The sequence below is a fragment of the Schistocerca serialis genome, chromosome 6 (genome assembly GCF_023864345.2).
Source record: "Schistocerca serialis cubense isolate TAMUIC-IGC-003099 chromosome 6, iqSchSeri2.2, whole genome shotgun sequence".
NCBI lineage: Eukaryota > Metazoa > Arthropoda > Insecta > Orthoptera > Acrididae > Schistocerca > Schistocerca serialis.
Window position 1 is genome coordinate 649,042,395 of NC_064643.1, and position 26,497 is coordinate 649,068,891.

General features: G+C 40.8%; 1 protein-coding gene across 2 annotated transcripts in view; it reads left to right on the forward strand.

Moving 5' to 3' along the window:
• The window catches only part of LOC126484608 (pyruvate dehydrogenase phosphatase regulatory subunit, mitochondrial-like), a 167,034-nt gene that overhangs the window by 50,155 nt on the left and 90,382 nt on the right, over positions 1–26,497 (forward strand). For both annotated transcript variants that reach the window (XR_007587888.1, XM_050108183.1), the window contains exons 5-9: positions 5,714–5,855; positions 6,005–6,126; positions 16,022–16,292; positions 22,347–22,471; positions 22,581–22,777. Coding sequence is in view for 1 of the 2 variants with exons in the window: in XM_050108183.1 (XP_049964140.1) it covers positions 5,714–5,855; positions 6,005–6,126; positions 16,022–16,292; positions 22,347–22,471; positions 22,581–22,777 (857 nt within the window). In the remaining variant the exon portion in view is untranslated. The remainder of the gene's footprint in view (positions 1–5,713; positions 5,856–6,004; positions 6,127–16,021; positions 16,293–22,346; positions 22,472–22,580; positions 22,778–26,497) is intronic.

Sequence of the window (26,497 nt, forward strand, 5' to 3'; positions counted from 1 at the left end):
TACTGTCCAGCAGCCCTGCCTGCAGCCAGCACGTAGTGTGACCTGTCATAGTGAGCAAACACTGCTGATCACCTGTTGGAGGAAGTAGGCCTACAAGATCAAGGTGCAAAATGTAAAGTTGTGTCTAGAAAATCACCGACAGGTGCATGCACAAGGCAGGACACCTTATAGTAGTGACATTTGGGACATGTTTGTGTCCACTCCTTGCAGTCTTTCTCCATCTTAGGCCATACTAAATGTTGTAACACTAGGTGGAAAGTTGGATGGGCTTTATGGTGGCACAGATTGTGAAAATTGTTGAAAACTTTGTGTTGAAATGTGGTTAGTAGAAAACATCACAGTATATTTGGACATCATTACCAGGAACGTTGACATGTTACAACTTCAACCTGACATGGCATTGCTGATGAAGGTCTAGAGTTCTTTGTCGTCTCATTGAACCTTGACCACTTATGACAAATCTATAGTTCTTGTCACAATGTTGGTGCAGGAGACAATGGGTCACTACACTGTCAATGCCAGAAATGTGTTAAATGTTGGCAGTAAATTGACATGTAACTCCAAACGGTTGTATTGCCTAGGCAACGGCCTTGCCACAGCGGTAACACTGGTTCCCATCAGATCACCGAAATTAAGCACTGTCAGGCTGTGCTAGCACTTGGATGGGTAACCATCCAGTCTGCTGAGCACTGTTGGCAAGCGGGGTGCACTCAGCCCTTGTGAGGCAAACTGAGGAGCTACTTTATTGAGAAGTAGCGGCTCCAGTCTCAGAAACTGACGTACGGCTGGGAGAGCGGTGTGCTGACCACATGCCCCTCCACATCTAGTGACTCTTTTAGGCGGAGGATGACACAGCGGCCGGTCGGTACCGTTGGGCCTTCCAAGGCCTGTTTGGACAGAGAGTTGTACTGCCTATGAGAACAGTTGTTGCTGTTCTACCTTAAAGTGTAGCTGTTCTACCTTAAAGTGTAGACCAGCGGCTTGTGGTCTGTGTAGATTGTAAACTCTCTCGCTTCATTCTGTGGCTGGAAGCATTTAACTGCCTTGTACGCAGCTGGAAGTGCGCACCATATGCACTCCATTTCTACTGCAATGGTGTCAGTTTCCATGAGAAATATGCAAGTGGTTGTCACAAACTGTCTGACAACTGCTGCAGTGCCTTGAGGATAGCTGTTTAGCTTGGGTCTACCGCCAATGCCAAGGGTGCCTCAAGCTTGTGGTGCGCAAAGTGTGCTATGTTCGCCATACCGTGCTTTGTGGCCTCAGAAGCAGAGCACATCTTCTACGACCACTGCACTGGGGTACTGCCTCTGACCTTTGGTCGGTATGCTGTTCTGCTGCATGTGGTAGGTGGCAGTGGAAAAGCTTACCATCCCTAGGAACCTGTGTAATTCTTTAATTGTGGTCAGTCTTGGTATCTGCAGAACTGCTTTGACATTCTCTGTTAATGGTAGGGACCCTACAGGTGATATCCAGAGGTGTAGAAGTGTGATTTTGGGTTGTCCAAACATGCACATGGTCGCTTTCAACATGACATCAGACTGCTCCAATTGTTTAAATACATTTTTAATGTGCTGGTGGTATTGCTCCTTATTAGCCGAATACGCGAGAATGTCATGGAGAAAGGCAAAGCAAAATGGCAAACCTTGAAGGATGGAATCTATAAATCTCTGCCATATTTGAGCCACATTCCATAAACCAACAGTCATGAATTTGCTCTCATAAAGTCCAAATGGAGTCTTTGGGACTTCTTCCTTCACTACAGGAATCTGCCTTGGTGCAGTCTAGAATGCTAAATATTGTAGCTCCGTGTAACATGTAATTGTAGGCATGCAACAAAGGCAGGGGATAGAACAGTTACAGTGTTAAGTTTGCTATAGTCACCACATGAGTGCCAAGCTCACCCTTTCTTCAGAACGACATCTAGAGCAGGTGACCTTGGGCTGCTTGACAGATGGATTATCCCTTCTCTAAGCACTGTGTCAAATTTTGCCTCGTCAAAGACCAGGCAATCAGGTGCCAAGCTCCTAGGCTCGCAAGATACTGGCAGGCCACATGTGGTTTCTGCATGATGCATTGTTTTATGAGGCACTGCATAGGTGTGCCTGGAGGTCTGTCCAACACAGGGATTTGCCTTGGTAAGGAGGCATACTTATCGTCACACACCTGTACCAGACTGCCACTGTCCACTGTTGCATTGCAATAAAATCCTGCAGCTGTCAGTCCAGTAACACTGTCAGCCAGCTGAGCACTGGCCGCATCTGCTACGAGCTGGTGATGTTCCAAGAGACCAGCTCCTATAATGGCCTCCTCGATGGTTAAGTCCCAAATTTAGTTCAATCCGCTGTGTTCCATATGTGGAGATTATGATTCATTAGTGGCAGAGAAGCAGAGCGCTGTCAGCAGTCTGTTGCAGTGCATTGAAGTGCGAGCTAAGAAGCTCAGATCCAAACTGGTGTCTATTAAATACTTTTGGCCTTGTCTATTGTCACTGATGAGCAGATGTCATGACTCCACAGGACAGCCGGTTGCACCTACAACTGACTACCACTGGCTTTTGGGAACAAGCAGGCTGTTGTACATTTTTGTACCCGCTTACCAAACTTACCAGTAGGTAGGTTGTTACGTGTTAGATGATGCAGCATTGGATGTGAAACAACTCTGTGTTCTCTTGTTGTAATACCCGCTACTATTTCTAGTACTGTTTTAGGACAGAAGTGTGTTAATCTGTATACATAACAATTCTGCCTTTGATGCCAAGGAGGCAAAATCTTGGTGCACAACTGTGGTGGCCCCTACTGTACCAACACCTGACACTGTCACCTAACTTGAGAATGTACAATGGCCTCTTTGGTGTGATCGGCAAGTTCTGCCATGTCGTCCAGTGACATCTTCATTTATGATGCCACAATGGTTTTGATCTGTGGCAGTTGTCAAATGATCCACAGGGTGTGAAGCAGCTTGTCCAGTATGGTTACTGTGTTTAACTTGCTCAGTAAGTGATGTGAGTATTGTGATGTCTTGTAATATCCTATCTTCTCTTATGACAGTAAGTGCTGTATTTGACCCTTTGTGATGCTGAAACTCTCTGGATTAATTCTGATTGAAGCTTCTTGTATGAGTTTTCCTGTGATGGTACAGTAATGACATCGGGAACTTCTGTGGCAAACGGTGGTCAAGCTGGCTCATGAAGAGAGGAAATTCTGTCGAGTTAGCCATCATGCGCACATAGCAAACGCTCACTTCCACTTTTGCAAATCACAGTACTGGGTTGTTAGACCAGAAGGGAGGCAAACAGACCACTAGTCTGGACACTGTTGGTTCATCAGTCGTCTTGCCATGTAGTAAATTCAGGAGTGGTTTAGTTCTCTTCAGTTCAGGTTCTTCAGCTCAGATCACGTCGGGGCCACCACCTGTTGTGATCAGCATAATTTGGTCTGACCGACCTTTAAAATAATGTATTCAGTCTGGGGCTAGAAACTGAACTAGATTAAAATTCTTTATTGAAGAATAACTGGGTCTGTTTACTAGTTCGTAACACAGAACGTTACTGGAGACAAGTGGAAGATCAGGAATGCTTAACCAATAGCAATAACTTTCCTGAGTGTAAGAATATTTTGTGAAAAGCAGGATACCTGTTACTACTGTTACCAGAAGTGACAGTAAGTACAGAGCACCTAAACATGGAACATACAAAAGTATATCAAAATTCAGACATTAAGGAATTAACAATACATAGAAATTGTAAGAACACATACAAACCACAGCGTACCTGGTAACTGGTGCAGAAACTGCTTGATAGCTGCAATTCCTCTGTTGCTGCATACACATGACTACACCAATGAATATGCATAACATCACTTGTTTGTGCAAATAATAACTGAAGTCATGACCCACACAGCAGGTGCTACAAGGTCATCAGAGACAGCATTAGGTTAAAAGACTGGCAGTGGACCTTAAATGCAAATTAACAAATTAATGTGTGCAAGTTAGCTGTGATGAAATTTGACTGTGTAAATGGGCAGTCATCCACTGTAATCAATCGTAACCATTATGTATCTAGTCTGGAGCAAGTCAAGACAGAATGACCACATCAGCCTATTTGCGGGGAAGGCAGGTGTCAACCTAAGATTTGTCAGAAGGATCCTTACGAAATGTAATTTGTCCATGGATGAGCTCACTTAACGAAAGCATTCTAGGCTGGTTGTTGAGGAGTGCTCACCAAATTGTGATCCTTCCCAATTTTGATGAATAAAGAGACTAAGAAGATCCAAACAAGATTCATCAAGAGTTTCTTTTGTCAGTGTCAGTTTCAGTGAAATGCTCAACCCACTCTGCTAGGAAATATTGCAGGAAAGGTCTTAGTACCTGACAGGGAGCCTTACTTTCAAAATGCAGGTAGTGTAGATTCCAGCAATATGAGCCAAGGAACATGTTTTCAGTCTTGTTTATGTGCCCACAGATTGTTCAGTAACTCAAATATATTGGGACTAGTTACATTAACTCCCAGTGTCATTTACATTTCATCTAGGACTTTAGAGTGTCATATTACTGTGATTTTTAGTTGTCAGATTTATTTTATAAGAAGTCTCAGTGTTCTCATAGATGAGTTAATTGTCGAACATCATTTAGAAAATGTGTTAGACATTTCTCTGAAGCAGTAGAGAGGGAATCTGTATTGGCTCTCCCATGCCTGCAGATTATGTCTAAAAAGAGAACTGCTGAGTCTGAGGAAGAGATTGGTATTTTTCAGACTGAATTAAAATAATGAAATGTATACTAAACTAACTCACTGAACAGTAGAGACATTGAGTCTTCGACAGGCATAGGAACAAGACTGAAAACTTCACTAGCTTTTAAACAAATTCTTTTTCCAGCTAGAGTACACACCAGTGACTCAACACTTTTAGTACTTTCTCCAAAGTTATTTACATTCTGCAAGAACTTCCCATACCATAGAAATGTCACCTAATTGTGTTAAAGGAAGAATGGTATGTGAAAAACAAGAAAAGGTAATAAACAAGGGACAAAAAATGAAAATAGCACAATCACATTTAATCTTTCATTAATCAATTACCTTGGATTATTAATTAAGGTGGCAGACGTTGGACAGCAGCAAATTGTATAAGACAGTTGGGGCCACAAAAGATGTAAAAATTAATGTAATAATAGACAAAAACTGAAGGATCCTTGGGGAAAAAAAGTTTGGCCACTAAATGAGTAAGCCGAATCCAAATGCAAAGATTAAATTTGGCATATATCAAGCATTTATGAATATGTTAAAACAAAATGCTAGTCTTAGCTAGATGATAAAAATTCATTTGTTTGTACATAATTTTCCAAGTAACTCATCATAAAGGACACTTTTACTTGTGTGAAACAAGTTAAAGTATTTGTTGACTTGGGGAAGTAATACCGTACATAAAGATTGCTGCCACATAAATACTGCCTGCAACTTATTCATGTTGAGTGGTGAATACTTTCTCTCTCTCTCTCTCTCTCTCTCTCTCTCCCTCCCTCCCTCCCTCCCTCCCTCCCTCCCTCCCTCCCTCTCTCTCTGTCTGTCTGTGTCTGTCTTCATAAAATCAGCTGAACATCTTACCTCAAAATTTGATGGACCAAATTTTTCTGTTGTTTTCAAAGATTTTTTGTAAAAATCAATGACAGTAAGGGTAATTTTCTACTGTCTTTCATTTTTATTCAACTCTTGTAGGTTGTTGGTAGCAATGAACTTAAGAAATTGCATCCATACTTGAGAACTGAAGACTTGGTTGGAGCAATCTGGGTTCCTGAGGATGCTGTGGCAAAACCTCAAGCTGTGTGTTATGTTTTAGCAAAGTTGGCAAGAGAAGGAGGTAAGTTAAAAAACATTGCTTTTAACTTTTTGCATGGAGTGACTCACATAATCTCATTACAAAGAAATTTGGTCATAAGCCTCACATTGTTTTTAAATCATTCATCCAATAACTTGGATGCTATCTTTTTTGTTTTCATGTGTGTGCAGGTGCACGATATGTTGAAGACTGCCAGGTGGTACAAGTTTTAACTGAAAATGCTCGAGTAAAAGCTGTAGCAACCAACAATGGAACTGTGTTATGTGAATATTTTATCAACTGTGCAGGAATGGTATGTAAGACAAAGGTGCAGTGGGACTGCTCCTTTAAATAAACAAATATGTGCCATTGTTACATACTTGTATTTACCATGATGCCATTGTGACATAATTCTCGCAATGGGAAACCATCTACCTAATATTTATGGTCAAAGTAGATTTTGAGGATAATTAGTAACTGGTGTCATATATGTCGGTAATGGAACTGCTTATTGGATTGTTATCAGTTGATTGGAATATAGTACTTTTGCTCAAGTGATTTGTTCAGCATATTGAAAAAAATTGCCCCAGTAGCCACTCAAGACACATTTCAGCCAGAAGCTCATTCTGACATGTCAGAATTAGAGATACCTGTGACACTACCTGTGAAGCTTTGCTTAACATTTTGTTTAATACTAGAAGTTTTGTTTGTGTAATTTTAATTGTGCCCACAGTCTGCATTATTCTCTCCAGAACAGAGATATCTTCCCAGATATCTGGCGTTCCCCAAGGAAGTGTGGTAGACACTTCAATTTAGGAGGCAATGTAAGCAACCCTGGTAGATTATCTTCAGATGAAGCCATTGTTTACCATCATATGAGGTCAACAGAAAATCAAAATTCATTACAAAATTATTTATACAAGATATCTGGACTGTGCAAAAATTGGCAATTAACTGTGAACATTAAAAAGTGGAACATTCTCCACATGAGTACTGAGAGAATTTTGTTTCATGGTAAATATCACATATTTAGAGGTAAAGATGACACATTGAGTTGCAGACAGGCCCAATGAAAAAGTCTTTGTCAGAAAAGGAAACACAGCCACATCCATTCGCACAAGCAAGAACATCGTGTGCACACATGACCACCACCTCTGGCAGCACAGACTGAAATACAACTGTGATGTAGAAAGGAAGCAGCAATCTGGAGGGGATGGGGAAGGGAAAGGGATAGCAGAGTGTGGCTGGGGGGACAGAAGGCCACTATCTGGTGGAGCATACAGATGCCGGGATAATTTCAGGAGCCTCAACCTACAGTAACCTACTGTCCCCACACCCTCCACCCAGCATTTTTCATCCCCTGTCCTATCACCTTGCTCCTATTTTTGTTTTCCACACTCTTTTGTGTGCTGCCCTCTGCCAGCTTACCCACCCATCTTTCCCCTTCCCACTCCTCTCCTTTTCGCTACATTTCCCTCCTCCTCTTCACCTTCCTGCCCCATAGCCTCCTGATGCCATGGCTGTTGGCAGTCTAATCTCTTGCATGCTCCTCCAGAAAGCGCTCTTCTCTCCCTCCACCCATACCCTACTATCCTTTCCCTTCTCTGTCCCCTCTAGATTGCTGCTTTCATTCCACATTGCAGTTGCATTCCAGTCCAAGCTGCCAGCAATGGCAGTCACGTATGCATGAGATGTGCTTGCTTGTGTGAATGAATGTGTGTATGTGTTTCCTTTTCTGACAAACAGTTTGGCTGAAGCTGATGTGTAAGTGTCTTATCATTGTGTCTGTCTGCAACTCAATGTGACATCCTTTAAGTGAACAGCAATCTACCTTTTCATTATATTTTTGATATTCCAACCTGGAGTTTCCATTGTTTGATATATTTAGAGGTAGTTGATTCAACTAAATATGTAGGGACTAAAATTATGAGCAACTTAATTTGGAACCGTCACATAAAAATGTTCTAGAGAATATAAACTAAAGAGGCTCTTATTGACAGGACATTTATAAGCTACAAAAAAATCCACCAAAATTGCTTACACTTTGCTTATTGATCTTTCACATGCATATTTCTGTTCATTAAGAGATCCTTACCAAATAGATTTGGCAGAAGACTGGAAAAGCTCAATAAATCATGGCTAGTTTTGTGTTACTATAAAATAGTGCAGAAAATGCCAGATATAAGCAAGTTGGAATGACAATCATTAAAACAAAGGTGTTTTTCATTACAGTGAAATCTCTTCATGAAATTACAGGCAACAAACCAAAACTGTTTGTTGCTTTACACTTATATAGGAAGGAATGCCCATCATAATAAAAAAAGGAAAAGCAGAGATTATATGGAAAGATTTAGGTGTTCATTTTTTCTGTGCTCTATTCTAGAGTGAAGCAGTAGATTTGTAATCTGCAAGTGGTGTCTTGCTGCCTCTGCCAAGCACTCCCAGTTTAGACAAATCTAACTGAAAAGGCTCTGAAATGGTAATCTCCTACCCTTCTCCTCTCACAACCCCGCCTCACTCCACCCAACTACACACACATCAAAAAAAGTTTTGCATCACCTCGGTTCCCAGAACTCCTGAAGGTAGATGTTGACTGTGGATATTGTATCACAGACACAGTCCCTTTGACTGTTCAGAGATGTCACTAAACCTGCCCAAAGAGGTAAACAACAGTGCATGAGCAGCAGCTATTAGATGGAGGGGGTCCGACAGATGATCAGTTCCAGTCATTCGACCAGGAAGGAGGTACATGGCTCGTGTTGTCTGTAGTTCAGCCATACCAAGATGGTCAATACTGCAGTTCGATTTCATCCCTATTATTACTTTGTGCCAGGAAGGGCTCTCAACAAGAGAAGTGTCCAGGCGTCTCGGAGTGACCCAAAGCGATGTTGTTCGGACATGGAGGAGATACAGAGAGACAGGAACTGTCGATGACATGCCTCACTCACGCCACCCAATGGCTACTACTTGCAGTGGATGACTACTACCTATGGATTATGGCATGGAGGAACCCTGACAGCAACGCCACCATGTTGAATAAGGCTTTTTGTGCAGCCACAGGACATCATGTTACGACTCAAACTATGCACAATAGGCTGCATGATGCACAACTTCTCTTCCGACGTCCATGGCAAGGTCCATCTTTGCAACCATGACACCGTGCAACATGGTACAGATGGGCCCAACAACATTCCAAATGGACTGCTCAGCATTAGTATCATATTCTCTTCACCGATGAGTGTCACACATGCCTTCAACCAGACAGTCATCGGAGACGTGTTTGGAGGCAACCCAGTCAGGCTGAACGCCTTAGACACACTGTCCAGCGAGTGTAGCAAGGTGGAGGTTCCCTGCTGTTTTGGGGTGGCATTATGTGGAGCCGACGTACGCTGCTGGTAATAATGGAAGGCGCAGCAACAGCTGTACGATATGTGAATACCATCCTCCGACCGATATTGCAACATATCGGCAGCATATTGGTGAAGCATTCGTCTTCATGGATGACACTTCATGCCCCCATCGTGCACATCACGTGAATGACTTCCTTCAGGGTAACGACATCACTTGATTAGAGTGGGCAGCATGTTCTCCAGACATGAACCCTATCGAACATGCCTCGGATAGATTGAAAAGGGCTGTTTACGGATGACGTGACCCACCAACCACTCTGAGGGGTCTATGCCAAATCGTCATTGAGGAGTGGGACAATTTGGTACAACAGTGCCTTGATGAACTTGTGGATAGTATGCCACAATGAATACAGGCTTGCATCATTGCAAGAGGACATGCTACTGGGTATTAGAGGTACCAGTGTGTACAGCAAACTGGATCACAACCTCTGAAGGTCTTGCTGTATGGTGGTACAACATTCAATGTGTGATTTTCAGGAGCAATAAAAAGGGTGGAAATGATGTTTATGTTGATCTCTATTCCAATTTTCTGTACAGGTTCCAGAACTCTCGGAACCAAGGTGATGCAGAACTTTTTTTGATGTGCGTATCATGTATCAACAAAAAGTAAAATCTTTAGCAAAAAATTCATTTGTTTGTTTTTACCATACATGTTTTATAAATCTACATCTGTTGCCTCAGAAGGACCAAAACATGTATACTAACCATGAAGTAAATTACAAACTGTAAGCCGACTCAACACTGTAACTATGAAATGCAGAATTGAATGTAGTATCACTGATGTTGCCATGCAAACTGCAATGAAATGTTGAGAGTACCAGTAACTACCATAGCAAGCTATGTTATTTGTGGGATGTTCATTTGGTTGCTACGTGAATACGAAAAATGAATACCAATGGCATAACCAATAAAAAACATATTGTATGACACGTGGTAGACTTCTCTTGTAATTTTGAGAAGGGAACCTCACAGAGAAACACAAAAGAATCTATGAATTCATTGAAAGCAGTAAAAACATAAATTCTATAGATGACTATATGCTAGGCAGCTTCCAGTATGTGAATGTAAGTATCAGAGGTCTACATACAATGCTTCTGCATCTATATGGATACATAATGTGCAAGCCATCATTTGGTACTTGACCACTATCTGTGGACATTCCCTTTTCTATTCCACTCACAAAGTAGTGAGGGAAAAATGACTCTTTATATGCCTCCACACGAACCCTAATTTCCTTATTTGTCCTAGCAATCCACACAGGAAATGTACATTGGCAGCAATAAAATCATTATGCAGTGAGCCACAAATGCTGGTTCCCTCCAGGGATTCACAGTTCACAGGTCACTTCTGTAATACTTCTGTTTTGATTTGAACCTACGGGTAACAAATCTAGCAGCATGCCACTGAATTGCTTTGATGGTCTCCTTTAATTGGACCTGATGGGGTGCCCAAATGCTCAAGCAGTACTCAATAATTGCCCACAGAAGTATTCTGTACTCGACAATGGGTCACACTAGTGTCCTACAAGTGGTATCCTTTATAGATCATATCAGCTTCCATCTAAAACAAGTTGGCATTCATCACAGCAAATAAAAATTCTGTCCAAGTCATCCCGAATCATCCCACAGCTACTTGACGATTACACTTTCCCATGCACCACAGCAGTACCACCAGTAACAGATTTGCTGCTGTTAGATTTTTTGTTTATACGGAGAACACAAGCAGTCCTATTACACTCTGCTGCAGTCATTGCCCAGCTTTTTATATTGGTATGACTACCAACCAGTTGTCCACCAGAGGGAACAGCTGCCGCCAAACTGTGACCAAGAGCAAAGTACACCACCACGTGGCATAACATGAAGCTAAACATAGTACAACTGATTTCAGTGGCTCCTTCACTAACCAAGTCATATGGATTCTTCCTTGTGCCACCAGCTTTTCTGATCTGTGTGGATGTGAGTTATCCTTAAAACACATTCTCCACTCCTGTAATTATCCCAGCCTCAACCTACTGTAACATTGTTCCATAAGCTTTAAATATTACTGTGACATTTCCTAGGCCATCTAGCACTTTGTAACCTCCCCTCTGTGGAATGAGAAACCCTAACTTATAATGTAGTGGACCCCTTGAACTGTCTGGTATGGTAAGTGGTTTATTTACAGGGGTGCGTGGCAGGTTCTCTTTGTGACTTACCTACGCGGTGGCAGCATAGTCAGCCTCCGCACTTTCTCGACCTGTAATCTTACCTGCCCTTACCTGCAGTTCAGCCACTCATACATTATTCGGCACCCTGTGGATTCTGGACTTAGCAAATATGTAGAACTGAGGTTTTGGAGAGGAAAAATACATAGAACTAAGGTTTTGGAGAGGAATTTCGGTGCTACTAAAAAATGCAATGCAGCTCTGATAAAAGCAGTTGTATTCTAGAGACATGTTGGCCTCAAAATCCTTTGATACAATTTATTACAAACAAATTGCAAAATCGTAGTTTACACACCAGAATCCAGCCAGATAGTGGTCAGATGGATATGCCCCTCTAAGTGGGTTCAAGATCATTGTCGGATACCGATTGCATTTGGTTGTTGTCCCAATCAGGCTCATTCCAATTGTGATCATATTAATATAATTCACTCAGCTGCCACATGGGTATTTTAACGCACAAGGCCAGGATCTTATATTACCAAATACCACAGAACTCAGTCTTTATTTACACTTGATACCCCACATAAAAATAAGCATGATCATAACCAATTGGCAGAAAACCAAAAAACAGAATTGCAACAGTAGTAGCGAGCACAGCAGCTGCCTTACTGTGTTCAATGACTGTCATGTTGTTGCATGCAATAAGCTCTGCTCAATTAACTAATTGCATCTATGCCTCACTAATTGTCACATATTAAGATAAACATTCATTCACAGTCAAAATAACTTCACCAGCTACACGAACGTTACTTTGTCATGGTCTTATTCAGATTTAGCCAAAAAGCAAAGCTTAGTTTGTAATCTTGCGGAGGCACAACTGCCAGCCACCCGTACTGCTTCCCTGTTGAACAGCTAGTCCTCAACAATGGCATGCTGTGTGCCCTTCTCCCCCACTAAACCGCATGTGAGATCAGCCACCATCTTCTCCTTTAACACAGACACATTTTACCTTATACTTTCCCTGTTGCTTTCTGTGCATATACGCTTTTGATTTACACTCTTCTGCCAATTTTGCTCTGGCCCTCTGCTCCAATTTAAGTTTTTTCAAATGAACTACTTTTTTACCCTTCGGCAGCCTCTGGCCGGACCAGTCCACCTTCTCCATCCCCAAGGGGTGTCTGCCTGTGGATACTGCATCTTATTTCTGAGCTGCCCTGGCTTTTCTGTGTCCCTCTGCCTCCATGTTCTTCGAAGTCACCATGCCAGCCTACCGCGCTCGACTCTGCTCTTATCGTAAACCTTCGGCACGCTACCCCTACTCTGGCTGACGTCTGTCTGCTATCCCACTGCATTCTAATCAGCGCTCACTTAATTAAAAAGGCTAGAACTTTAGTGTCATTGCCAATACAACAAGCAGGTTTCTTTCTGAAGCCACCTCATATTCTTAGCTATCGAATGAAGTTCTTAAAACTATTGCTTATCTGAAGTGTGGTCATTCTTGCACAGCACATTGCCACGTTTTACTACGGTAACTCACTGTCCTCACACCCTCCACCCAACAGTTACCATCCCCTCTCTCCTATCATCTCATCCCCAGTCTCATCTCCAACTCTGTTTGTTTGCAGCCCTCCGTCGACACCTCTGCCTGTCTTTCCCCACTCCTCTCCTTTTTTTCCCTTCCTTCCTGCCCCACACTGTACCTGTTGGCATTCTATTCCCTGCACACTCCACCAGACAGAGTTTGTCTCTCTCCCCACCTGTACACTACTACCCCTTCACGATCCCTTCCCCTTCCCCATCCCCTCCAGATTGCTGCTTGCATCCCACGTGATAGCTGCAAGCTGCATTCCGTCCCAAGATCCTGAATTTAGCAGTCGTGTGTGTGTGTGTGTGTGTGTGTGTGTGTGTGTGTGTTACTGACAAAGGCTGTGAAAGCTGTGTGTGACTGTCTTTTAATTGTTCTTGTCTCCAACTTGACATGTCTTCTTTACAGTAAGTAACAATATGTCTTTTCCTACATTGTTAATAACTGCTTATCTGCTGTCTCCAGCATAAAAACTCTCCTGGTCTTCCTGATAGATATATGAAACTTAAGTAACAGTTGTGACTGTGATGATATTGTGACTGCTAGTCCCTGCCTCTATACTGATATTGTCGATAAGGTCAGGCCTCTTTGTAGCTTTGAGGTGTATTTACTCAAGACAGCTTTTGGAGAAAGCATATTGACTGGGGTGCATTCATCATTTTTACTTCCCCTCTTGTTTTGCCATCTGCCTCCTTAAAATTCAGTTTTTCACTTCTGACTAATTACCATTAACATACGTGAGTATAATCTGCATTTTCATAAAAGAGAAAGGCTGGCTCTTAGCCCTAAAGAATGTAACACCAGATCTGATTTTGTGCTTAGTTTTATGTATGTAATTTATTTTATAATTTATTTCAATTATGCCTAGTTAGTATCTTTTGTTACAGGGTGAAATCAGTAATTGTTTTGTAACTTAAATTCTATTCGTGACATATAAACAAATATACATTCTGTACTACTTACAAACATTTGGAGGAACAAGTAACAGTATTCTTAAAGGATCTATTTGGATCTATTCGAAAACATGTTAGCAAAGCCAGCCCTTAATTAATTCCAAAGTGATTAACAGTTTTATCAAAAGCATTGTTTTCTTAACAATATCTGTTAATTTCATCATTTAAACAAATAATTCAACCTAAACCTAGTAGTAGAAGAAACTGTTAAAAAGAACCAATTTTTTGATGCATTCAGTTAATTTAATGAGTTAAGTTTTAATTGTAATTTCTGTAAATTTAACTCTGAACAGTGTGTAGATCTAGTACCTATTATTGTAAGGATGTATAAGGTTCCGATTTTTGGTCCCAAGACAGTCAGCCCATGGCCGAATTACAGATGAGAAACCTGTGTTGGCTAGAACAACAACAATGCTTCAACTTAACTCTGAAATAAGTGTTATACAATTAGGCCATGTGTTAAAACAATGACAGTGTCTGCTCCTTTCTGTTCTTCAAGAACTGTGAACTTTGTGGTTAAGTTTTTACTGCTGACAGATGTTCGATAGTAAACTATTGTAGCAGTATGTGGGGGTTTGGCTGCAAACTATTAATGAGGCTTATGGAAAGTTAAATCAATAGTGCACTGGCCATATATAACTATGTCTTGTTAGCGGGTTGTGAACAGTGAAAGTAAACGCAACTGTGTACCTCTCAGCTACATTATTTAAAGTTGTCAGTGTTGTACTTCCACACCCCATTTTTCAGCCAGTATCACAATGCACTATGTTGACACCGAGGACAACAAATGAAGAAATGAAGAAGGCAAACTGTCACACTCTGACCTGTCAAGAGACTCTTGAAATTCTCCACCCAGTTATGAAGGACAGAAATTTGCAGTCAAGACCTTCACAGAATCCACAGATCCTCTGTTTAGACCCTCCATTTGGTTCCAAATAAAGGATCTTGATTGACCCTGGGTACAACACTGCAGATTCTATGCTCTGCTTACACTCGGTGAGTAAGGTCAGCAGTATTTACAATACCACCAGCCACTGTATGAACAGAGAAGGACCTCAGAAAACAAGCAACAGAAGTCATTGGCATTGCATGAACCACAACTCGCAGACTGCACTCTGACTCTCAATAGCCACATGCAGGGCTTCCTCCTCACCTTGGATGTGGCCCCCAGTAGACATACTGAGGATACATTGGGCTTCTTTCCAGCCCAGACGCCATTTCCCTGAGGGGCTCCATAACACACCTAGTGTTCAGGCTCCTGATAACTAGCAAATCACCTCTGCCCGCTCTGTCTGCCTGCTTAGACCCTGGTGAAGGAGTGGCCACTTGTACACTCACAGGGTGAATGAGTGAAGCCAGATAGCCAAATCCCACATTCAACCTACACATCTAGTAATGTGTACAGGTTACAACCTTCACCCACTCTGAGGTGAGTGCATTCCCCACATTGGATCCTCTGGTAGGTGCCTCAGAAACAGAGCTCACATATGAAACAAGCGATACTTGAAGTGCCGTATGTGACTCGCTAGTTTCCCTGAAGGTACTACATGCTGAGACTGTTGCTTGCAGATAGCCGACTGTGGCTAACAGCATATGCAGCTGTGAGTTACATGAATGAAAACAATTAAAAAATGAGCTTTGTTTTATTTCAGACACAGATTTGAGCTATCTAGCTTCTTAAAATCACAAACGCAAGTTACTGCACAGAGACTGTCAGTGACAGTAGTTCACTGCATACTGACAGACAGCAAAATGTGGGTGTGGGAGGCTACATTACAATATTCATAACTATGCAAATGTGGCACTGCAAGCAGTGCTAAGCTACATTAAAAAATCTATTATCTACAAAGGATGAAAATTGATAAATAAAGAAAAAACCCTGTTGTCTATCAAACATGGATTTGCACTTCCTAACTTCTTAAAATCACAAATGTGAGCTACTACAATGAAATTGTCACCAACATTAGTTCACTCTACTCTGGTAGACAAGGGGCATGAAAGAGAAGATAATTTCTGTGATTATTCATTCCAAAAGTTCTCAGGTTTATAGTTCTTACTTAGTATTTTCTTTATGTTAAATATGCCATTAATTCTTCTTTGTTATCCTCTTATGGCAGTGGGCAAGAGAGCTGGGCCAGCGATGTAGCCCTAAGGTGCGTGTGCCTGCTGTCCCAGCAGAACACTTCTATGCAACAACTGCGTCACCACAACTGTTGTTAGATCCATGGTTGCCATGCGTGAGGGATTATGATGCACATACATATGCTAGAGAGTGGGAAGGAGGTTTTATGGTCGGTGGTTTTGAAAAAGAAGCAAAACCTGCATTTGGGGGTGGAGGTATTCCTGAAGAATGGAGAAATCGCTTACCTCAAGACTGGGCCCATTTCAGTAAGTGAACTTTCTGTGCCTGGTGACTCCAACTACTGTATTTCTTATAACTGTAAATTCAAATTGATTGTGATACTGGAAACTCCTAAGTGGACTACAAATAATGGAAGGAGGAAATGTAAACAGTCATTATGGAGCTGAGGCATTAATCAATCAATACGCAAATAAACAAACCACTTGATAATGGCCATGAAATATGTTTTATGCAACTGGAGTTGCTGTTTAATCAAATTGATAGCAACAACTGTAAGTGCCCTATGTCCAAAATGAGGATCATGTTGGACAAAATAACAAAAAACAAAAAAAAAAAAAAAAAAAAAAAAATAGCATGACCAGGTGGAAAGATGTATTTGACCCCTTGATAATGGCCTAAGGGCCAAAACTGGTCATGAAATACAATTTTTTTATGACATTGGTGTTGATATTTAATCAGATTGCTAAAACAACTATGGATTCCCTGTCTCTGAAATGAGAAGCATGTTGAACAAAATAATGAGACTGAAACTGTTGCTAGGCTTTCAGACAGTATTCTTCTTCAGACCTAACTAAGAAAAACACACACATAATATGAACAACAGCAACATCATTCCTGTTGGCTGCATGTAGTCCATCAGAAAATGTGTGTGTGTGTGTGTGTGTGTGTGTGTGTGTGTGTGTGTGTGTGTGTGTGTGTGTGTGTGTGGGTGTTTAGGAGTTTGCCACTAGTTTCAGTCTTCTTTTACACACCTGTCAGTCACTCAATGCCTCATTTATATTGTGAGTGGTTGCCTTTACTGCTTCCATTATTTTAGAATAGGGTGATATAGACATGTAAATCTCTTTTTGGGATACATTTAACTTTCAGAATCTGTTTTATTCATGGCATATGTATTCATGTTGTAATTTTTTATCGCTAAAATGTAGGATTACACTGTTTAATTTATGTGTGGCAACATTTCATGCATGGACAGTTGTTAGATTGTGTGTTTTATCTTCAATATATTTCCAAATAGGAACTTTATAAGAATACCTTTTGCCTCATACTATATTTCTTTCGACTGCGTCCGATTTTATTACTCAGTATTTTTTCTGGTAACTTCAATTTATTCTCTCTCTAATGAACGAAAAGCACTACTTTACTTTTGTTTTACAGTATGTAGTATAATATAGAACAAAAGCAACCTAGTGCTTTCCATTTATTATAATGTTGTTCTACTAAAATCCTATGGAATATTCAGTTAACATTATTCTCTCTCTTTCTTTTTTGTACAGTCTTCGTGTGATTTAGCTTCCTCTCTGCAAAACTGGCTATTGTGTTGGCGTGCATTCTTCCATCTCAGTACAGATGTTACAAGTTTACTCTGGTAGATGAGGCAGGCATACTAACAGACATCACATTCACTAAATTACAAAAAATTATTCAAGCAATGAAAAGAATTAATTCTTTTGATTATATAGGGATATCAAGTAAAATCTTGAAGCACCGAGATCATTTGGTCTAGAGCTATGTTTGCAATCAGTTACTGGTCCAAAGTGTGTTGGTCTTTTTAGATCCTTAGGTAGCATGTGGATGGGCATCTGGTTTACTTTCTAAACAGACTCTCATTGTGTGTTACTACTTGACTATAGACATTTTGTTTTATGGCTTTCATGTCTTAGTTGACTACTTTGTTTTTCTCAGAAGTAAACTGTCATATTTTTACATATCTTTCTGCTTATTTTATTCAAATATTCTTTGGCAGTGATTTTTAGAACTGTTCTTTAGTCTACTACCTCCAGGGTTTTTGGAGGGAGAAAGGAAAGAGAGAAAAGGAGGTGGGGTCCATCCTTTTTTCAGGCAATTTCTGTACATGTCCCAGGTATCAGAAAACACTTTTTTTGGATGTGGTCATGCAAGATTATTCTCAATATGTCACAGACTATAAATGTTTGAGAAGTATCCACATTAATGAGATATATTAACAGCATTTATAGGATCAGAGTGTGTAAAATGTATGTCTCTGTTTTCATTGCTACATTCAGTTCCCTTCAGTAGTTACTGATGTCTTAGTGGATCAGAGCTAATGCCAGTCAAACATATTGTTTCTTGAATATTGCTTCAAATGACAGGAAGTATGTTCAAACACATTGCTTTGCCAGAACACATTGATTCAGTTTCCTGAAGAACCCACACTTTTCAGTTTTTTGTGCAGGAAAATTTGTTTCTTTATTCTGTTAATCCCAATTGGTTTGCTAATCTTGATGCATTTGTTTAGCTTCTGGTAATCACTGTATGGATGCCAGGAGCCATCTTTCATTGTGACAAGGTGAATGGCACACACCCACAGGCTCTTTGAAGGATGCAGCACACAGGCTGCAAGCAGCTCATCATACTCGATCATGGTGATCTCAAGTTTGTGTGATGGTAGGCACCTTGGCCGGCAAACGGGTGCTCCAGGGGTAGTTTCGATGTAGTGAACAGTTGAATGCCAGACCTCCCAAGGCATGCTGGGCAGGCACATGAGAGCAGGAAATTGTGCCATTAGCTTGGCTGCGTCACATCCAAAAGAAAAGCAAAATGAATGGTGCACTTTGTTGATGTCCTGGTGTTGCTGTCAATGAAGCACCAGCCTGTAATGTCAGGAAGAGGCAGTAGTGTCCGATGAAGTCTGCCCTGATAATGGGGTCAATGAAGTCAGCGATGGTGAAGGTCCAGGAGATGTCCCATTGTAGGCCAAGGTCAAGGACTCAGTGACGTATGCTGTATGCGTGGAGATCGTGGAGTTCTTTGCTGCCATCAGGAGCATGGCTGAGACAGTGCCACAGTCCAGCATGAGCTGCCACAGGAAGATAGATAACTTGGAGCCAATGTTGATCAGATGGTGGTAGCGTTGGGGGGGGGGGGGGGGGGGCAGGGAGGCCAGTGTCTCTTGAACCAGGTCAGCAAGGGGGCGGTGTCAGTGAGGGAGATGTTGGTGTGCCACACCACAGCTGTCTGTGTCGGAGCCAGGAGGCCAGCCAGCCAGGTGTTTTATAGGAAGCCATCAGGCTTCAGAGCTTGTGCAGGGATTGCACAAGTTTCTGGTCCCCAACCTGCTCGAGGAAAAGGGGGACCCAGATGTGCTGCATTTCGGAGAATGTGAGTTGTGTCACAAGGTGGTGCCATAGTGTCTCATAGCAGTTGGTGGCTGAGGACAGTGAAATGACATCATGGACCTCCATAGCATATGTTGGCTCGAGCTGGCTGATTACCGTAGTAAACTTGGTGGCATCCTAAGTGAAGCTGCAACTGGCAAAGATGGCGTCCACCAAGGAAAACCATAGGCACGGATCCCATGAATTGAAAGGCAATAGGTAAGCTGCGGCACAGCCAGAGGGAGCGATGGTGGTATGCGGAGCAATGAGCGTCAGTGGAATTATCATATAAAATTAATTGTTGATAAGGCGGGTGCCAGGTTGAGATTCATTGCGAGAGTCCTTAGAAAATGTAGTCCATCAACAAAGGAGGTGGCTTACAAAACATTCGTTCGACCTATACTTGAGTATTGCTCATCAGTGTGGGATCCGTACCAGGTCGGGTTGACTGAGGAGATAGAGAGGATCCAAAGAAGAGTGGCGCGTTTCATCACAGAGCTATTTGGTAAATGTGATAGCGTTACGGAGATGTCTAGCAAACTCGAGAGGCAGACTCTGCAGGAGAGGCACTCTGCATCGCGGTGTAGCTGTCCAGGTTTCGAGAGGGTGCATTTCTGGATGAGGTATCAAATATATTGTTTCCCCCTACTTATACCTCCCGAGGAGATCACGAATGTAAAATTAGAGATTCAAGCATGCACGGAGGCTTTCTGGCAGTCATTCTTTCCGCGAACCATAAGTGACTGGAACAGGAAAGGGAGGTAATGGCAGTGGCATGTAAAGTGCCCTCCGCCACCCACCATTGGGTGGCTTGCGGAGTATAAATGTAGATGTAGATGTAGATTGTGTTGAGGTAGGAAGGGATGGTGGCAAAGGCAGCAGAAGCAGGGGCTGCTGCAGGCATTGGCGTGGAGTCAGGAACTGATGGGTGGGCTGCCGGTGGTCTCGTCGCCACGACTTGCGTGTGCAGGTGATCATTGCTGTGTCCCAGTTCCACAAGGCACACAGTCACTTTGACAGTGACAACGTGTGAAGCCAAGCAGCAGCTGCGTGCAGTGAGGCATGGCTAGGTTGCACAGAGGACAGCAGAACATGCAGGATAGATAGCTTGTGATTTGAAATATGCAAAAAAACTGGAGTGCACACATGCGTGGAAGTCTAAATGGGTGGTAATGGAACAAGGGGGCCAACACCATGCTGAAATAAGAAATTAATTTGATGGAGTCTTTTATTGGAACACCAATGTAGGAATGCTTCCTTACCTAATTTGTGAATTGATTACCAAACGGTAGAACAAAGTGTGGTAGGTGCCGCACAAGGAACAATTTTCACACTTGTTCAAGGAACACATCTAATTACTGAGTACGTGACTACAAAGAAACGCACAAAATAGTCTCAAAATTGATAAGCTCTGAACAAAGTCACTTGCTGGCATGGGTGGTGCTGGAAAAATGAGCGGCATGGTAAAAAAGCAGATGCCAAGCAAGGTGGTAGTCTCATCCCGAGTTTCACCAGGGCAATGATATTCCGACATGCAGTGTGGAATTAATAGTCTTTGGCAGAAGACACGACATGAAACACCATTTAAAAGCCCAGCTGTGCAGCATGGTAGAGACAACATGGCGTGGGTGTCTATGAAAACTGCACGGTATATGTTGTCATGTGGCATGTCCGTAGCAGTGTGAGGACATAACAGGAACTGATGTTGACACTGCGAGTAGAAGGAGGTGACTGATCAAGGCGAGGTCAGCCGAACTCTTGCTATCGACCGAGCTACTGTTCTGTACCAGTAACCAGTGTCCGTAGTGTGCACGTTTCTGGTCACACAATAGGATCAACAGCTTGGGACAGAACTAACATATGAAGGGAGAAACTCACTGCCTTAGCAGGTGGCCATTGCGAGCTAGGGGCATACGGAACTGCTGGGACAGCTGTGCAGCGAAAGACTGCCACAGTCTTTAAATTTTGATGTATTGTTCTTGTCATTGTTATACACCTATTTAAACACAAAAGTGGTTGTGACTTTCCAGTCTCATTGTGAATTTTTGTATGAGCAGCTGCTTCCTTCCAGTGTACCAAAAATCTCCATTTTATGTCTCAATAAATAATCATTAATTGCTACAGCGTTAAATTTACATTTTTTATAAAACCAGTACTCTTCTTGGAATATTTTAGTTTCCTTTTGCTTGCTTATGTCAGAAGTTTTGCCACTTTCCCTCCTTCTCTACATCTATTTAAATAGTTTAAACTCATTTTCCCCAAAACAATTTAATTAACACATTTGCTGAACCATTTTATATTAATAACTAGCCAACACAAACATTCTGTAAATTTATCAGTATTTTGTTGACATCACAAATGTAGTCTTTGTGTATCCATCTTCCATCACAGACAGACACAATGAAGAAGAATGCTAGATGTATTTGGCTATTGGACTGAGTCTTTCATCAGATGTAAAAAACTCAGACACCTTAACACAAGCACCATTTACACACACACAGTCACTGTTGTCTCCATGTACTCAGGCCCAACTGTGACTGCTTGGCAGTCTCTGTCTCCGAAATATCACTCATATGTGCAATAAGTGCTGTTACAGTAAAAACAGTCCAAAGTATCTGTACTCTACAACTTTTTTTATTTGAAATCTAAGTGAATCTGAGCTGTAGGTGTCATACGTCATGTATTCAGAACTGATCTTCAGCGCTTCATGACATAATGTAAAAACCTGTTCGTAAAACACAAACACGACACACCTCACATACATGCCTACTCATCATTTATAGACTTAACTGTAAATCCCTTCAATACTCATGTAGTGTATCCCCAAAGGAGCAAACATGTCAGATAGGAAGAAATATATGATATTGAACTAGCTCACTTGAGATATATGACCATTTTACCAAGAGAATTAATGACTCAAGAATTTTGAGAACAGTACTCTTTTTCTTACCATGCTTGCAGAACCACTGTGGGAGAAAGCGGTACACAGGTTACCTATACTGAATGACATGGCAACGCCAATCCTTACTAATTCACCAGATAATTTTACTCCTGATGGAAAGTGGATTCTGGGAGAAACACCTGAGGTAAGTGAGGCACAAGTTTGTTTTGGCATGGCTAATTTTTGCCAGTAGCCATTGTAAGAAGGTATTTCAATAAACTGAAAGACTGTGACTGCCCATTCTTCCTATTTAGGTAGACAACTACTTTGTAGCAGTGGGGATGAATGGTAATTCATTGCAAGGTGCTGGAGGGATTGGGAAAGCAGTGGCTGAGTGGATCATTGAAGGTGAACCAACAACAGAACTGCTTCCATTCAGTGTCCAGCGTTTTATAGATTTACATAACAATAGACAGTATTTACAAGAAAGAGCAAGAGAAATTGTTGGAAGGTAGGTGTGGATCACTGGATCACATCTGTTTTGAGTGGTAAATATTTTTGTAATGTTTTACCTTATCTAAGAAACTTTGCTTGGATAAATTTGAGCCATACTTCTGGTGCAAAGCTGACTGTTTGGCTTAAGTTACGCAGTGTAGGAGAGATAGCTTATGACAGAAAATTTGTGCACATATATTAATAGAATTACGTCTGTCAGACAGTGATCTATACATGTCAAGTATTGCTAGAGGTAATTTAAACTAGTTGCACTTATGTCTTCAGCTGTACACATCCATGTTGCTCCCATATTATCATCAGCTACACATCTTCCATTACATCACAATCTTAGTCATTTCTTACTCTTGGGACCCACTGAAGAACTTGTGCATCATCTTCCATTTGTTCCCCTTGCTACACATCCCAGCCACCCATGTGTTGTTTTCACTGCAGTCACATGCTAAACTATAGTTTGCTCCCTGAGCCATAAGTTTCTTCTCCTGGCTGTCTCCAGCGCACACTGAACTCCCTCAGTTATTGAATGGTTTTCACATTAAAAGTCCATATCTCTTTGCCATGAGTCATAACTGGTAATACACACTGATTTTAAACTGTCCATTTCATAATGACAAATGCTTTATTTTGAAAATTCTGTTTCAGTACCAAAGGCACTTGATGTCAATATCACTCATTCTCTCGTGCCTTTCCTGTCCCTGCAGTTGTTATCTTCAGCACATTAACTGGTCCATAACTTGACTAATTTATGTTCAGAAGTAATCATATTGGCATTTGCTGCATCAAAAGCCTTCTCAAAATTTGTCATTCCCAGGCCAAGTAGTAATTCATATTCCATTAATTTCAGTATAACTGGTCCATTCTAAAGCCAGCGTGTTCCTTTACTTTGTTAAAATAAATTGGTTTTTTCCTTTGTGACTGGTAACAGTTTTAGTTAATACTTTCTGCATTACAGAGGGGACCTGTTTGTTATATATTCTGTGTTGTCTGTCTCTTTACTTGTAAAGTAAAACAATAACACTGTTATTGCAGTTTTTGGAAATTGACTCCATTTGCTGGCAGTGCATAAATACTTTTGTAAGTTCCTTTTGTATTCATTTGCCTCCAGCTTTAAAAATTTGTGTTAAAATTTCAGCATCTCTAGGCACCTTCCCACCCTCTGTATCTTTATTGACTACATACACTTACTTTTGTCTGGTATTACCTCTAGAATGATATTATTTTCATTGTTAACTATCTGTGTTTGTAAATCATTGCCAGAACTATCAGCGTGTTAAAGAAAACTTGGAATGATTTCACAATCTTCTTTCTGTTGTTAGCTACTGTGCCATCTGCCATATTAACTGATAAAAAGTGATGTCTACCTGTCTTTAGCTTCTGTTTGATTTTCATCATATTTTTATTGTTTTCAATAATTTATCTTATCAAATATTCATTGTATTTTCTCATATCTTCGTGAAGACAGTTCCAAATTCAGCTCATTCTGCCACATTCCTGTTATCATTTGATTCACACTTGTGCCTACTTTACTTATTTCATTTGAGGTTTTCCTTTCCTTTGTTTTAATCACACCTGGAACATCATGTGGCTAAATACCTTTATTAAATAAATTCCCTGCTGTCTTCATCCACACAGTCTTCATTTTCCACGTCTCTGAAGGTTCTCATTCTTGAAAGAATCTACAAATCACAATGAATGAGTGAACAAGATGCTGAACTCGTTGCTTAATTAAAGCTAGGGGAGGAGCTACTTCAATGAGAAGTAGCAGCTGCAAGGTTTTTAAAGCTGACAACTCCGTACCGCATCCAATGCTATCATTGGCACAGGATGACATGACAAGTGGTCAGCATGTTGCTGTTCTCTGGGAATTATTGTGGAGTTAATAGATTCTTAATTCTCAATTTCTTATTTGCTGTCTGATGAGATAATTACAGTTTTTAATTGATGGATGTGTATCCACATGTGATAGATATATATTATATCTAATGACAACATTTAGACATGGCCTCCTTGAGGATGACCATATAGAAACTGTTGTCAGTGACATGTGCCAGTTGTAGCAACAATGATTGCTAAAGTTCAAATAGCAACTACAAGAAGCAAAAAGATCTACATGTTCAGTAAACAGTAAGTTAAGTTCTGACAGAATGTAAATCATTTAGGGGAGATGTAGGCTATTCGCCAAGTAGCAGAAGCATTGAATCATCAACATGCACATACAAGAGAGAATGTAAACGTTGCTAGCTCTCAGGTAAATCCTCTGATCACACACACACACACACACACACACACACACACACACACACACACACACACACACAGATTTCTTCCGAAAGCTGACAGAGTTTTCATGATCTTTTGGTTTGCCTATCAATTACGCAATGCTTCTGCTACCCAGTGCGTCATTTATTTATTTATTTATTTATTTATTTATTTATTCTTTGCCCATGGACTCCAGCTGAAAATCCAGCTGAGAGTATTGGGTGTGTCATACAATAGCCTTTTAACATCAAACTTGATTTCAATATATATATAAATGAAACAAATGATTAAACAGAAATAGTCCATAATCATACAAAGGTTTTACATATTTCACATTATACGTACACACAAATAAAAAAAAAACATACAGAAATGATAATTTTTACAGGTACATTTCAGTAATGATATATTTAAACACCATCTTAGTATTCACTCAAACTGTATATACATTTCTCTGTGAGATATAGTTTCAAATGATTTTTAAAACATTTTAGATCTGTTTCTTTTTTAATGATCTTGGGGAGTTAATTAAAAAACCTTTTGCCTGCTTCTTCTGGGGCAGTCATAGACAGTTTTAGATTTCTGTTTGTCATGTAGTAATTTTCATTTCCTCTTGTACCGTGTTTGTGTACATCTTTATTTAGGAGGTGTTTATCACTTGACCTTACCACCATTATGCTTTGGTATATATACAGTGAATATACTGTCATAATATTATAGTGTACAAAAGCTTGCCTACAGGTCTGTCTTGGTGGTATTTTTGCAATGCATCTCACTACCCTTTTCTGAATTGTGAATATTCTTTTTAGGTAGCCAGCTTGTGCATTTCCCCATATATGAACTGAATAAGACAAATGTGGGAAGACAAGTCCATAATACATTGATCTGAGGACTTTATCATCCACAGTCTTAGCTGTTTTATGCATGATGAAGATCTGTTTGTTTATCTTTTTACACAGTGCATCTATGTGCTCCCCCCATGCCAAATGTTTGTCTATTATAGTTCCTAGAAGATTTGTGCTGGTTACTTCTTTAATAGTCTTTCCATTTATATTAACATTTATATTATAATTTTCACTATGCTTGGTCTGAAATACTACGTTCATTGTTTTAGACTGATTCATAAACAGGTTGTTTTGTGTTAAATATTTATTTGCATTTTCAATAGTCAGGAGTGCTTCCTTCTCAAGCTCCTCCTTTGTGTCAGCTGTGCAAATGATTGTTGTGTCATCAGCATACATTATAAGTTTCTGATTTATATAGCTAGGGAAGTCATTTACGTAGAGTATAAATAGTATTGGCCCAAGCACAGATCCTTGCAGCACACCGTGTTTAACTGTTTGTAATTCTGATATGTAGTTTGTTATATTTCCCCCACTAGTATGTCTGATTTCTGTGCATTGTTTCCTATTTGTAATGTATGATTTAAGTATGTCGTAGCATTTTCCTCTAATTCCAT